This window comes from Pelobates fuscus, chromosome 10, assembly GCF_036172605.1.
Source record: "Pelobates fuscus isolate aPelFus1 chromosome 10, aPelFus1.pri, whole genome shotgun sequence".
NCBI lineage: Eukaryota > Metazoa > Chordata > Amphibia > Anura > Pelobatidae > Pelobates > Pelobates fuscus.
This window is the reverse complement of record NC_086326.1, coordinates 31,415,907-31,432,046: the sequence shown is the minus strand read 5'-3', so window position 1 is coordinate 31,432,046 and position 16,140 is coordinate 31,415,907. Positions and strand designations below refer to the sequence as shown.

At 40.6% G+C, this 16,140-nt stretch overlaps 1 protein-coding gene across 2 annotated transcripts in view; it reads left to right on the top strand.

The window, feature by feature from the left end:
- The first annotated feature begins 1,478 nt into the window (after nt 1-1,478).
- The window catches only part of SUFU (SUFU negative regulator of hedgehog signaling), a 41,939-nt gene continuing 27,277 nt past the window's right edge, over nt 1,479-16,140 (top strand). For both annotated transcript variants that reach the window (XM_063434285.1, XM_063434284.1), the window contains exons 1-3: nt 1,479-1,811; nt 12,108-12,242; nt 13,997-14,133. In XM_063434285.1, the coding sequence (XP_063290355.1) occupies nt 1,663-1,811; nt 12,108-12,242; nt 13,997-14,133 (421 nt within the window). In that variant the 5' untranslated portion in view covers nt 1,479-1,662. The remainder of the gene's footprint in view (nt 1,812-12,107; nt 12,243-13,996; nt 14,134-16,140) is intronic.

Sequence of the window (16,140 nt, the reverse complement as noted above, 5' to 3'; positions counted from 1 at the left end):
ATTCTCTTAATGAGGCAGAGTGCTCATAAAGTTAAATAACCTTAATAATATCACACAAAACTACTGAAAACGGTTAGTGGCAATATGTGCAGATCTGTATATACAGGTCACATTTTCTCTTAATTTCTTGGAACCAAAAATGCCCTAATCATATCAGTAGCTTGTGTTAAAATTATTACTTTATTACTACATACCTATTTTAAAAAGATACCACGAATATAGCAGAAACTTATCAGGGGGCAAAATCATTATAATGTTGAGGTGACCTTATTTACCCAGGACATACTTGAAAATGAGAGAAATCTCAATGTATCCTTCCTGGTAAAATATTTTATAAATAAATAAATTTATTTGACTATCGTCATTTACCATATACAGTTCACTTTTTAAATACAGTATACTGATAAAGAAGAGTGAACAAGGCTCATATAGAGATAATATCACTGTGATGCATTAAGAATATTTAAATGCTCATGCATGATCTAAAGTCTTTTTTCTGCCTTGCAATACACAGCCATGCATCGGAGAAAAATGGATTACTGAATGCAGTAGGTAGCTGCTTATACTTGCTTGTTTTGCCATAGGACCAACATGAATCCGGTAGGTAGCAAGGAATTACAGGTAGGGTGCATTCCAGCAAGGGTTTCTATAACCGAAAACTGTATTTTATTAAAACACTTTTCAGTTGGAAAAGAACTTTCCAAACCCAAAAGCACGTTGGTTTGCGGAGTCCCTTAAAGGGTTAACAGCATGTCCACATTGGCTTATTTTGATGGGAAATCAGAAGTTTGGTATCACTTCCTGGCTGTCAACCAACCCGCTGTGAAGGTTGCCTTCCTTACGTAGCTCACAGTGGAAGTGAAGGCTTCTCATATAGCTCCCGCTCTAATAATATTGTAAAGCGCTACGGAATCTCTTGGCGCTATATAAATCGCAATAATAATAATAATTTGCTGCACATTATTATTATTATCGCCATTTATATAGCGCCAATAGATTCCGTAGCGCTTTACAATATTATTAGAGGGGGGATTTGACTTTAAATTGGACAATTACAAGAAAACTCACAGGAACGATAGGTTGAAGAGGGCCCTGCTCAAACGAGCTAACAGTCTATAGGATGCTTGAGAAGCATAGGATTGGCCAGGAGATCATCACCCCAAACAAATTAAATGGGAGTCCATTAAAAATTAATTCACATACCATCAGGCCAGTGTATAGTGCATGAGAGCAGCCTGTTAGGATTCCTAGTCTGAATTATCCCCTTACCCAAGCTGTGGAAACCAATTCACACCCACCATTAAAATGGCGGCTACACACTGAGCAGGCGACAAGTTTCAGCATCAGGTGAACACCTCTCCATGGACTCCTTTGCGGTGATTGGCTATATTTTATCCAATCCGTAAAGAGAGAGTGGGCGGGGAAACCAGCCAAGACTCACCTAGCGAGAGCAGCCAGTGATTGGCAGGAGGCTCGGCCAATCCGCTGCGTTGCCCACCCAGGACCACCATCAGCGCTGCTGTGGGAGAAGTCGGTCTCCTTGTTCTCGCAGTGCTGCCTGGCTGCGGAGTCCGGCGGGAGAGCGGTGTGCTCGGCCGTGGTGGGGGCTCCCCGGAGACGGTCCGCTCGCTGACAGACGCCGTGTCTCTGGCTGAGAAGGGGATGGAGGAGCTGAGGCCTAACGGCGGCCCTGCGCCCCAGCCTTTCCCAGCACTCTTCCCCCCAGGCCTGCATGCCATATACGGCGAGTGCCGGAGGCTGTACCCGGAGCAGCCCAATCCCCTGCAAGTCACAGCTATAGTGAAATACTGGTAAGGGGCCGGCCCTGAGCCTCCACTAACTCCCCCCCCCCCCCCCAAACTGAGCCTCCACTAACTCCCCCCCTCCTCCCCCGAAACTGAGCCTCCACTAACTCCCCCCCCCCCCAAACTGAGCCTCCACTAACCCCCCCCCCCCAAACTGAGCCTCCACTAACCCCCCCCCCCCAAACTGAGCCTCCACTAACTCCCCCCCCCCCCCCAAACTGAGCCTCCACTAACTCCCCCCCCCCCCCCCCCCCAAACTGTACCTCCCCAAACCTCCCCAAAACTGTACAGCACCGAGCACTAATTGCTGGAACAACACTTGTTGAGGACTGTTACTTTAAATGCTCTCTTAAAGGACCACTCTAGGCACCCAGACCACTTCAGCTTAATGAGGTGGTCTGGGTGCCAGGTCCTTCTAGGGTTAACCCATTTTTTCATAAACATAGCAGTTTCAGAGAAACTGCTATGTTTATGAATGGGCTAAGCCTTCCCCCTATGTCCTCTAGTGGCTGTCTCATTGACAGCCGCTAGAGGCGCTTGCGTGCTTCTCACTGTGATTTTCACAGTGAGAGCACGCCAGCGTCCATAGGAAAGCATTATGAATGCTTTCCTATGTGACCGGCTGAATGCGCGCGCAGCTCTTGCCGCGCGTGCGCATTCAGCCGACGGGGAGGAGAAGAGGAGGATCGGAGGAGGAGAGCAGGAGGAGATCTCTCCGCCCAGCGCTGGAAAAAGGTAAGATTTAACCCCTTTCCCCTTTCCAGAGCTGGGCGGGAGGGGGTCCCTGAGGGTGGGGGCACCCTCAGGGCACTCTAGTGCCAGGAAAACGAGTATGTTTTCCTGGCACTAGAGTGGTCCTTTAAGGCTGTGCATCATGGGAAATGTAGTCCTCAAAAGAGGTGTCATTGCTTTAATGGTGGGCATCATGGGACTTGTAGTCTATATCAGCTAGAGTCCCATAGGGTAGATCTGACATTGGCTAAATGTGTCTGGGGTCTCGGTACCCATGCTGTACCCCATCCTGCATGTCTGGCCATGCTGTACCCCATCCTGCATGCCTGGCCTTGCTGTACCCCATCCTGCATGACTGGCAAGCATCACTGCTGGGGTCTCTATAGTATCAGCTAGAGTCCCACAGAGTAGATCTGACAATGGTTAAATGTGTTTGGGGTCTGGGTACCCATTCTGTACCCCATCCTGCATGTCTAACCAACATCACTTATTGGGTCTCTATAGACACCCCCTCCTCTCTGCTAAGGATCTTTTGCTAAACTTGTCATTGTGATGGTTTGACCAGGGAATTGTATATTTTAGACCAAAGTAGACAAGCTGGAAAACTTGTTGTAAATGTACGTATGAATATGGCTGTCTTGGTTAGAATAAGCAATTCTCTATTCAGGCTTTTCCCACTATTATTTCTATAGTAGATAAACACCAGCTTTACTCCTCAGAAAATGTCAGCTATGAAAACAGCAGCTCTCAGATATTTCTTTAATTTGGTTCATATTTTCTATTCCCTGCTGGTACACTGACCCCACCAATTATCCTTCTGCAACTTTTTTTTAGGCTGAGAATTGTTGGAGTTAGTTTGAATTGATTTATCTCTTGGTCACAAGTTAAAGTTCTACCTTGCTTTAAATTACTCACCACTGCAAGCCAGGACGGTCAATGGCACACTCACAAGGAGAGAGGGAGTTTTCACTTACCAATGGCTAGTAGCTGAGTGGAAATGCTGCACCCTACTTTAGAGTAATGTGTTGTCCAGTTGTTTAATGTAAAGGGCTGCTTGCTATATTGAGCTGGTTTGGTGGTTGAATGCATTATTGTTAGACTATTAGCTGTTTAACTATCTTTTTTTTTTTTTTTTTAATTCTTTATTTGTTCCAAAGCAGGACAACTTATACACAGCACACATAACAATATTAATACATTTTAAAGATAGGCATAGACGCAGCAGTTTTCGGCTTACAACAGTATCCGCACGAATGCACATACTAATTTTTACATATTACGGGATTCGTAATCATACAATGCATTTTCCCAGGTGTGGTTAATTTCTTTAAGTATCTCAAGACATCCCACTTGGTGTTTTCGTGTTAAAATAAAACATGTAGCTATCGTGCTCTAACTTGTACTAAAAACATTTAGGGGTACTATGCATAATCGCACTTGCTTCTCTAGCTGTGCTGCATACCCTTATAGTCCCGTTGTGCACGATCTTACAATTGTAAGGAAAATGAAAGAGAGTTCAAAAGATTGGAGCTAGAAAAAGAAAAAGCATCTTTGAGGGTCCGAGGAAGTAGAGAGAAGCAGTTAGGGGTGGGTATGGGAAGGATGGAAAAGGGGAGGGGGGAGGGAGAAGGAGTCCAGGGAGAGCTACCCAACGATAAGTGTCACAAGGATTCCATTGCCTTACTGACTTCGTCTATCCTAGGCATCTCTTTAATTTCCCTCAAAGAAAAATGGGTTTGGGTGAAGTGGGCTGTTTAGCTATCTTAACTGTCAGGCTGAGACACTGCTATGGCAAAACGACATGGTTCTGTTTTGTATTGTGGAAGATTTTAAGAGTATGTTTTACTTGCAAATATGTAGTTTTAGTAAATAATGTTTTCTCAATGGAACTGTCATTATGCTGCTTCTGCTAAGCTCCTTGGATTTAAAAGCAGAACGTGGCCAAATAAATGAATGAGATCTGCTGTGTATGCAGTCATTTGCACCAATTTATCTGGTCGTCTTTCAATCTAGGAAGTAGTTTTGTTTTTTTTCACGGACAACATGCAGTGTTTGTATACTTGCTGATATTACACGTACAATATCGGCACTTTACCTTATATTAAACACCTGGGTGCTCTCCTTCACTGATATATAAATTTGTGAATGAAATAGGTGCACTCTCAGTACTTTGAGCCAAATGTCTTTCATAAATTTCAATATTTAAAGTCCCAAGAGCGCGAGATAGATGGATAAAGTGGTGTGTGTGTGTGTTCAAGTAGAGATTGTAGCCCTATTAGTCCAGTGATGTATATGTAAAAAAAACAGATAAAATTCATATCTTGTAATACCTTTTTTTATTGGACTAACAGAATTTTTTTTAATGAAAGATATTTAGTACCCTCTGCAAAAATGGTGTCTATTTTCTAACAAACCTGTGTCTTATCTACACTCATGTCGCTTTAACCCCTGTATCACAACTCAACTTTGAATTCTATGTGTCGTCTTGTTCAGAAATGCTTCAGACTCGAGAAAGGGAGGTTCTCCCGAAAGCTTGTCATTAAAAAATTGTTACAAATACAAAAAGAGAAGTCCTGCGCTTAAGCAGCAAGGACTACAACACACATCAGCCCCAATATATAGTAAAAACCAAAGAAAAGAAAATGTTACTTGCGCTTTCTCCTTAATCCCTATGTATATTTAGACAAATGGAGGTCATTTAGTTGCTCCAATGGCCATTGGAGGGATGCCCGCCTGCCAACGTCAAGGCAGACCCCCCTAAGCGGGTCCTAACGCTGACCCTTCAGCCTGCTTCCTTGAGCTTCTGGCAAAGATATCTCTAATGAGACAGAAAGGGGTATTTTTTATATACACCCCTTTACTTATTAACCCTTAATAGGGAACACATGGGATGGGTAGCAGCATTGTAACCAGGCTGTGTGATACAAAGTAAATACAAATACAAAAAGAGAAGTCCTGCGCTTAAGCAGCAAGGACTACAACACACATCAGCCCCAATATATAGTAAAAACCAAAGAAAAGAAAATGTTACTTGCGCTTTCTCCTTAATCCCTATGTATATTTAGACAAATGGAGGTCATTTAGTTGCTCCAATGGCCATTGGAGGGATGCCCGCCTGCCAACGTCAAGGCAGACCCCCCTAAGCGGGTCCTAACGCTGACCCTTCAGCCTGCTTCCTTGAGCTTCTGGCAAAGATATCTCTAATGAGACAGAAAGGGGTATTTTTTATATACACCCCTTTACTTATTAACCCTTAATAGGGAACACATGGGATGGGTAGCAGCATTGTAACCAGGCTGTGTGATACAAAGTAAATACAAATACAAAAAGAGAAGTCCTGCGCTTAAGCAGCAAGGACTACAACACACATCAGCCCCAATATATAGTAAAAACCAAAGAAAAGAAAATGTTACTTGCGCTTTCTCCTTAATCCCTATGTATATTTAGACAAATGGAGGTCATTTAGTTGCTCCAATGGCCATTGGAGGGATGCCCGCCTGCCAAAATTGTTAGTCCAATAAAAAAGGTATTACAAGATACGAATTTTATCTATTTTTTTTACACACACATTTTTTTTTTTTTGTATGGTGTTTTTTCTGTGTGTGCGGTTAGTGATGACGCCAAATACGTCCATGCGTGTATAACTTCAGATGAAAAGGGTTTTGCTTGGCTGTATTGGTAGACAGGGATTTTTGTTGAACCAAATATTGATAGCCATGATCTTCTGTTTATATAAAGTGTAGAATCAGAGATAAGGTGAGTAATGCTTGGTTAAGAAACTGTGGGATAAATGTTATGCAGTTTCCTGTAGCGCCTGTCAGCTGTATCTATAAACAGGCAACATAAACACAGGACTCAACCACTAATAGTCAATGGAAAATAATTAGCCATTGTATTTGCATCTGCCAACTTCTTTTTGTTAGGGAGGGGGTTTGGTTTGCTGTTATTGCTGAATTTAGGGCAACTAGTACATTGATTTTAATTTTATATATTCTTTTAATAAACATTTTACTAAAGGGTCACTCCAGACACCGAAAGCATTTGTTTGCTGAAGTACTTTACATATAAATAGTGTGCATTCTTTTTTTTTTTTTTTCATGTTACAAAAACTGCAGATTTCAATAGTGGTGTCACTTTTTTTTTATAAATTAAAGGGTTACTATTACCCTTTTGAAACGTTGGACCTTTCCAGTGTAATTTGGAAGGTACCTCCTCTCAATGTGTAGTTTTACTTACCTTGAATCCAGCACCAGGCGAACCTCCCGGTGCTGTTCTTCCGCGCCCCCTCTTGAAATTAATGGAGTCGTGCATGGTCTGATTACAGGCTTCTCACAGAGAAGCCTGTGGTTGGACCATTTTCGCGAGCGCATGCGTACCCTCTGGGTCGCTGAGGGGAGAGAGGAAAAGTGGTGGTTTTTTTTTTGTTTGTGTTTTTTTTTTTTTTTTTAATTGTGCGAGGTTGCTTCACCTTGAAGGCGCTCTAACTGCAAGGGGAACATTTTCACGTCTGTTGTCAGTGTGTGTGCTGCCCACACATGTAATTTATGCACAGAATTGATATTTGGAATCCCAGAAAAGCGTTCCAGACTGCCTTAGTCACGTGCTGGGTGGTAGCACACAATTAACAATATCTCTTTATGTGCAGTGTTTCAAGCAGAAACTCCACACATTCTGACTCCTACCACCATGACCGCTTCAAATCAGAATCTGAAGTGTTCATGATGGTTGAAGTAACCCTTTAACCTTGTTACACCTCCTGGCTGTCCATCAGAAAACCAGTCCTGTTACTTCCTGATTTGTTTAGCTCAGTGGAGCTAAACTCAAGAGGCAGCAATTTCCCAGTGCACTTGTCTTGCAAAGGGAAGTCTGTGATTGGACAGCCACAGAAAGTCCGAGTGGGATTAGAAGGGGGAGGGCATGCAAAGGCTTCAGACAAGATTTCTGTAGATTTTGCAAGCTGTTTTTAGATATACTGCCAATAAAAGAATGCATAATTACATGTATTCACATTTTTATTGGGGTATATCTATTAAACAGTGAGTTTTATTCTTTTTGTATTTGCATTACAAAGGCAAAAATAAATTGTTTGTTAATCAAACTATAGATCTTTTTTTCTACAAGTTATTACCCATATACTAGTTTCATACTATTTTGTGATCCACCTATTTCTTACTTTGTAAGATCATTTAACAACATACCCATGTAGAATTTCAATGAGGCATCCTGTTTTGTTCAACAACAACAACAACAAGCCTATAGCTAGGTCTGTATTTGAGAAACAACCACCGAGCATTCTCCCTGATCCTGTTACCAAATGACACCCCTAAAAGGCAGATCAGTACACAGAGCTATGTTTTGGACATACAGGATATGATTGACAAATGGAAAGCCAATATGTTGCATCAGAAATTCCTCTTGAGCAGAATAAGCATGTCAGAGCGTTTATACCCAGAAAATAGAGCTCCCTCTTAAGCAAACCCCAAAACTTTTACATAATGAATTGCACAGTATGTGCACCAATCCGGAAAGGCTGGGAGAGAGTAAATAGCAAAACAAACTTAATTTTTTTTATCAACTCGCAATAATGCAAACAACAATATGAACTGGAACTAAAACTTGGGGTGGTTGTGCTTCTCCTCTTGTTTCTATGGACTAGCCTCCACTGTTGTGTGCTAGACTCTGTGTGAAGTTGGCAAGAGTTCTTGACAGCTGCTATTATTGTGGAACGGGAGTGCATTGACTATCTTTAGTGACAGCTATAATTATTTGGGGGTATGGGGTGCAAATTATTCTCAAAACAACAGCACACAGAGAGACAAAACAATATAAGAACAGCCAGGTGCAAACCATATAAGCGCTCCCTCAAGTGCTTTAAATATTCAAATGTATATAGAATATAGAATGCACACCATAACAATCTCAAACATTTTTTGCATTTTATTATGTACAAAAAAGTACCAGAATGAAAACATTTAAGAAAAAATGAATGTAAACAAAGTAACAGAAGTAAAGGCAGATACAATAAAATAATAGTAATAAATTACCACAAAAATCCTTAAAAGCCTCAGACAGAAACACGAGTCACCAAACGCACCAACTGGCTGCCTTTATCAAGGGTACCAGAAACGTTGGGGTGTATTTTATTGTATCTGCCTTTACTTCTGTTACTTTGTTTACATTCATTTTTTCTTATATGTTTTCATTCTGGTATTTCTTTTGTACATAATAAAATTTTTAAATAGTTTTTTGAGATTGTTATGGTGTGCATTCTATATTCTATATACATAGGGGTGAAAATTAACCACTTTATGCTGTGCTTATATTTGGGGCTGGAATTTCCACTAGTCTACTTGCCTGTCATGAATGTTAAAACTTAGCAGGCACATTTTGTGGGGTGGTTTTATTTTATTTATGTTACAGTGGGTGGTCTAGTAACAATTTTGTTCTGGCTGATCAACCTTTAGTGATCTTTTTACAAGCCTGCTTATACTTCTTTCTGACCCCAAATGATCATTTTTTTTTCTTGTTTGTCATAATGCTTATATGAGAGTTCCCTTTATTTATAGTGTGTGGGGGGGGTGTATACGTAGGGGTAAATAGCGATATTCACACACATAGGAAAATAATGGAACAGGCACCTGAACCCCCGTATATTATGTTGCTTACATCCATAGCAAAAGATGAATGCAATATAGATGCACAGTCATGCAGAATAAGCTGAAAACATTCCTTACTACATAAGAAACTCTAGATTTTAAGCCTACCTATAAATTGTGTACAATTTGTTGCCTTTAAACACATCCTAGTTCTAGGTGTTTCTTTCCTACTTTTTAGATTCATATGTGAAGCGAGGTTGTTGTTATAAGGTTGTCACTCTTCATCTATACCTTTGCTCTACTGATTTATTTGACCTCACGTACTAAACTGCCCACTCTCCAGAATCCCTAACTGTCTGTTTATAGAATTTAGATATATGAGAGGTGAACAGCATGTGCAGGCTATAGAGGGGGGAAAAAAGGAGATTATGAACAAACTTTGTATGTTGGGTATCAAGTATCTTATTTAGAACGTTAAAGGGACACTATAGTCACCTGAACAACTACAGCTTAATGTAGTTGTTCAGGTATTATCTATAGCTCCCTGCAGGCAAAATTTTCAGAGAAAATACAGTGTTTACATTGATTGATAGGAATACCTCCAGTGGCCGTCACTCAGACGGCCACTAGAAGGACTTCCTATCGCACAGGGCCCTAAAAAGGCCCTGTACACGTCAGACGTATTAAAATACGTCTGACGTGTTCAGGAGAGAGAAGGCACTATGTGCGCGCCTTCTCTCTCCAGCCTGTCAGCGGAGGAGGGGGGCGGGCAAAGACCGCGAGCTGAGCTGTCACTCAGCTCAGCTCGCGGCCGCGCACACCGCGCGCATGCGCGGTAGTGCGCTCAGCAATTCAGAGGGCAGCATGAATGCCGCCCTCTAAAGTATGTGCGCATGTGTGGCGAAGCCGCGCATGCGCACAAGGGAGCAATGACGCTTCCAAATGAAAGCGTCTGATTGCTCCCTGCTCGCGCCCGCCTATTTCGTCATTTTGATGAAATAGGGGGCGCGGCTTCACGAGGCTCCCGGCGCTGGAACGAGGTGAGTAAAATTGCCTCCCTGGAGAGTCCCTTTAAGCTAAGGGACAGCAGTATGCTTTTAGTAGCCAGAGCTCTTGGGGTTTATGATGCTATGATGTATGTGGCAGGTGCTTGCAACTGCCTGGTTGTAGGGACTTTAGTAGATTTATTTATTCTTTCCTCTTTACGTTAAAATTAGGTTTAGATATGAAAGGCCTCCCTGTAACCTGTGAGTTTACCCTCCTTTATTCCTTAATTGGGATGCTATTGCGCATACACTGGAAAAGCCACACGGGTTAGTGTTGCACATATTGCAACACTGACCCAGGAAGCACATCTGGCCGTCTGAATGACTACATTCCTGCCTAGGAACACCTCCACCTTAAAATGCCTGCAAGAACTATAGTCACCAGAACAACTAAAAACAAGCTCAATGTAGTTGTTCTGGTGACTATAGTGTCCTTTTTAAAGGGATGCTCCAATCACTGTAGCCAGTACAGCCTGCTGCTTTCGGGAAGCATTCCCCATTCTAGGATATATTTGTGAGGCTTCTGCTATGAGTTTAAAATATCACACAAATTACAAAATCCTAACAATAGCCTACCGAGAGAGGATCTAGACATCCTGCTTTTATAGGTCTAGAAATTCCAGAAGTGTCAGTCATACATTCTCCAATGCAAACCTTGTGCGTGTATGATCATGGTGTATGCACTGTGTGTTAACTCATTATTAGAATTTTTTTTTTGGGGGGGAGGTTTGGTACACTGCAGTTGTAGAACGGGTGCTCAGACTGTCACAGTTGGATGGGTGTAGTTTATTCTTAACCTGTTGCGTGTATGTATGTATGTATGTATGTGTGTATGTATATACACGCACTCCACACGCTCCAATGTTCTTGCCTGATGTTTGTCCAGCAAATTAATACAGTTTGATAGTAGCTAGCACTCCAGGTTTTTAACTTAAAGTAAAATAACTTTTATTGGGTTCACATAAAAGCAAACATCAACATTTCAGCTCGATATCCTCGCGCTTTCATCAGGAGGAGTGTGTGTGTGTGTGTGAACACACGACGTGACTAAATCAAAGTTAGAAGATTTTGGTGACAAAACAGATAACTACCATCTTCAACGATTACGCTCTTTTAACTAGAATACTCTAGCTGATGTTAACCTGATTCAGTAATTTTAATTTATGTTAATGTCTTTATTCTCAGCCTTTTCTACCTTGGGTAATACCTATCCAACATATCATTTTAAGGACTGTATATTTGTGATCTTCAAATCCTACAATGATTGAAGTTACGTTTTGTACATCTAGATCGGGGATACACAAATCTGTACAGTACTGTCTCTTATGGGATTGTGAACTGTACTATTCTGTTTGATGACCTTGCTAAAAAGCGGCAAAAAATAAAGAATTAAAATAAAATCTGTACAGTACTGCAAAGTCATTGAAAATAGATTGACATATCTAAAGAGAGCAGAGAGCTCGCTTGCAAATATACAGTCTAAAAGGGGGGTGCCCAAAAGGTAGATCCACAGATGTTTTAAAACTACAGCTTCCACAATGCTTTGTCATTCTAAAGGCATGCAGAGCATCGTTGAAGTTGTAGTTCTAAAATATCTGGGGAATCTACCTTTTGGGTACCCCTGTTCTAGATTGTATATTTGCAAGTGAGCTCTCTGCTCTCTTTAAGACATTCAGTCGATTTTCAATTACCTCTCAGTAATTTTTTAGATCTTATCTGTTTTTTTATAAATCAAAATGCAGTCTTAGAAAAAACCCTCTGATTACATTGCATAATGTGTGTAAAATTAAGTAGTCTGAGGACTTGTAAGCAGCTACATAATAAAAAGCCAAGTTCCGTTTTAAGTAAACCTGTAAATGTGTGTGTGATGCTTAGATCACTCTGTGTGGCTGTCATTTTCTTTATTTTATTATTTTATTTTTGTTTAGGCTGGGTGGACCAGACCCTCTAGATTATGTAAGCATGTACAGAAATCTTGGGAGTCCCGCACGTGGTGTTCCAGAACACTGGCATTATGTCAGCTTCGGTTTGAGTGATCTGTACGGTGATAACAGAGTACACGAGTAAGTAGAGAAAGTATAACGTGGCTTAATTTGTACAATGTGCTATTAATGGGGTAGTAATGGCAGTATTTCTATTGCTTCACAGCCCAATAATAATAAGCTTAGAGAATATAGTTTTATTTCTCAGTCATGAGTTTATTTTATTGAAATGTCTGGGTTTTTTTTGTTTTTGTTTTTTTCACTCTTTCCTGTTTATATTCCAAAGAGGGGGATGCTAATATCAAGCCAAAATAACGGAGCTAGTAAACTGGCTATGGCCATACCAGTATGATAGTGCCTGATCTCGTCAGAGCTAGTAAACAGAGTTGGAAGATGGTTGGCCTGTCTTGGCCTAAAATAAGCAATTCTCAACTTCCCTGTTTAGTAAATAAGCCATGAGTGCAAAATATGGTTGTGTTTTGTACATTGGTAAAGTTTCTTTTTTCTATCCCTTTTAATTTATCTTTGAGCGGTATCCATAAACTTTAGCCTTCCATTATAAGACATCCTTTCACTTGCTGCCTGCTCACGTGACTCCGTTTCCTGTCTGGCTGCTCCATTATTCAGGGTGTCTTTCTGGATTATGATCTTGGCTGGTTTTCCAATTGTGAAACTGTAGAATCAATAAAATCTTTGTAAACGAATGCTTCATCCCTGAAAAGTTTCAGAAGGGAAGTTAGAGTGCTGGGAGCGGTGTCTCTGCTGGAGGTAGACCTCCCTTGTAGAAATTGGTAACATATGGAAACCTTTTTCAGCAGTGTATATGGTTTCAGATTGTGATTTGTTTGAGGCGCTTGCTGCCATCAATAACACCTAAAACACTTGGGCCACCAACAGTGAATGCTGCCTTTAAAAAAAAAAAAAAAAAAAAAAAAATATTTGTGTGTGTGTGCTCTGACTCCATGACTTAACAGATAGGTCCGGTCTATTTTTTTTTTTTTTTTACACCTTCTGCTTAAATTAAATTATTATTTTTCCTTTTTCACTTGCTTCCTACATAACATGGGTTTCTGTGAAAATACATTTGAGACGGGTAGATTAAATTAATACATTTAATTTGTGTGTGTGTGTGTGTGTGTGTGTAACACAATACTGAACTGTTTATTGAAACCTGATTGGGGTTTTTTTTTTTGTATTTTTGTAAAAGAGATCTGAGCTGAGCTTGGACTTTCTTTTACTTTGTGAAATCTACAAAAAACAAAAACCTAACTGACCTTTTTTTGTTTCTCTTTTTTAAAATTTGTCTTCATCAAGAAATGAAGTGTGTTTATATATAAAGCAATACTGCTCTATCATGCACTGCGGACAAGTTGTACATGACGTGTAGTTGTGTCTGGGAGTATTCTTTCAATCACTCTATAAATAATTGTCATCTCATCTGATATGATGAGCATAAAATGCATTTTTTAAATATGTATATCTCTTAAATTTCGTATGTTTTCTTGTACTGCATTCAATACTTTAAATATGTCCTTTTTGCATTTCATGTGCTACGCAGTCAGCAGACAAATGGTGTGATGTACTTGTGGCTGTGTTCTAAATTAGTTTGTTAAAAGTACATGATTTACAGAGGAAAAAACACAAATCTAATAGCTACAGAATTAATCAATTTCCCCAATCATGGAAAAAATGTATACAATATTTAAAATATATGAATTGGAAAGCCAGAGGTAGGGCAACATACGGTATACAGCAGATATAAAGCAATAGTTGGAAGCATCGTTAGTGATATGTATATTTTATTCTATATATTTTTTCCCCTCTCTATCTTTCAGATACACTGGAACTGATGGCCCAAGTGGCTTTGGCTTTGAGCTTACATTCAGACTGAAGAGAGAGGCAGAAGAATCTGCTCCCCCAACATGGCCGGCAGAACTTATGCAAGGCCTAGCGCGATATGTCTTTCAATCTGGTAAAATTATTCGAAATCTTCTCATTCTAGAACTTGTGTGAATGCTAAGCGATGTGAGATACTGCAGCAAATATTCTTGGCAAGGAACGTTGATGTAATGCCGGTCAAAAAAAATGGTAAAGCTGTATCTATGCTTGCTAGCAAAGCAGTCTCCAAAACATAGAATGTGACGGCAGATACAAACGATTCGGCCCATCTAGTCTGCCCAATATTTCAAAATACTTTTTAATTAGTCCCTGGCCTTATCTTAAGTCTAGGATAGCCTTATGCCTATCCCAACCATGCTTAAACTCCCTCACTGTGTTAACCTCTACCAGTTCAGCTGGAAGGCTATTGCATGCATCCACTACCCTCTCAGTAAAGTAATACTTCCTGATATTATTTTTCAACCTTTGTCCCTCTAATTTAAGACTATGTCCTCTTGTTGTGGTAGTTCTCCTTCTTTTAAATATAGTCTCTTACTTTACTGTGTTGATTCCCTTTATGTATTTAAATGTTTCTATCATTTCCCCTCTGTCTTGTCTTTCATCCAATCTATACATGTTAAGATCCTTTAACCTTTCCTGGTAAGTTTTATCCTGCAATCCATGAACCAGTTTAGTAGCCCTTCTCTGAACTCTCTCTAAGGTATCACTATCCTTCTGAAGATACGGTCTCCAGTCAGGGGCGTATTAGCCGCGAGGCAAACAAGGCATTTGCCTTGGGCGGCATTTTCCAGGGGGCGGCAAAAAACGCCGCCCCCAAATGCCCAGGGCAAATGCCTTGTTAGCCTTGCGGCTAACTGGGCTGCCGGTCGGGCTGCTGGGCTGGTTGCTGGGCGGGCGGCTGGCGAGGGAGCTCTTCCTCTGAGCTCTCTGCTCAGCTCCCTCGCGCGCCACAGAGTGAGGCTGGGAGCCGGAAGATGACGTCATATTCCGGCTCCCAGCCTCACTCTGCGGCGCGTGAGGGAGCTGAGCAGACAGCTCAGAGGAAGAGCTCCCTTGCCGCCCGCCCAGCAACCAGCCCAGCAGCCCGACCGGCAGCCCCACTAGACCCCAGGGAGGTAAAGAAACCCCCCCCAGCATTCCCAAAGGTAAGGAGGCTGGGGGGGTAGGTTAAATTAATGATATATTATATATATATATATATATATATATATATATATATATATATATATATATATATATATATATATATATATATATATATATATATATATATATATATATATATATATATATATATATATATATATATATATATATATATATATATATATATATATATATATATATATATATATATATATATATATATAATATTATATTATATATTATTTATATATTATATTATATATATATTATATTATATAATATATATTATATTATATTATATATCAGAGTGTATGTGTCTGACAGTGAGTGTGTGTCTGCTAGTGAGTGTGTGTGTGTGTGTGTGTGTGTCTGTTAGCTAGTGTATGCGTATCTGTCAGTGAATTTGTGTGTGTGTGTGTATTTAGAAGGCGGGACGGGGGGGGAAGGGTTGGGTGGGGGGGCGCGCGCGGGGGGGGGGGGGCGCCTGAGTTTTGTCCTGCCTAGGGCAGCACAAAACCAGGATACACCACTGTCTCCAGTACTGCATACAATACTCCAAGTGAGGTCTCACCAGTGTTCTGCACAATGGCATGAGCACTTCCCTCTTTCTACTGCTAATACCTCTCCCTATACAACCAAGCATTCTGCTAGCATTTCCAGCTGCTCTATTACGTTGTCTTCCTACCTTTAAGTCATCTGAAATATTTACCTCTAAATCACTTTCCTCAGAAGTTGAGGTTAGTAGGGTATCAAATATCCCATACTCTGCCCTTGGGATTTTACGTCCAAGGTGCATTATCTTGCACTTATACACATTAAATGTCAGAAAAACTACGTACAGTATAATATGGTACATCTACAATTTTACACTTGGCAGAATACATTGTATTTGTAAAGCTATAACCTCTATGAATGTTCTCTGTCATAAGATACA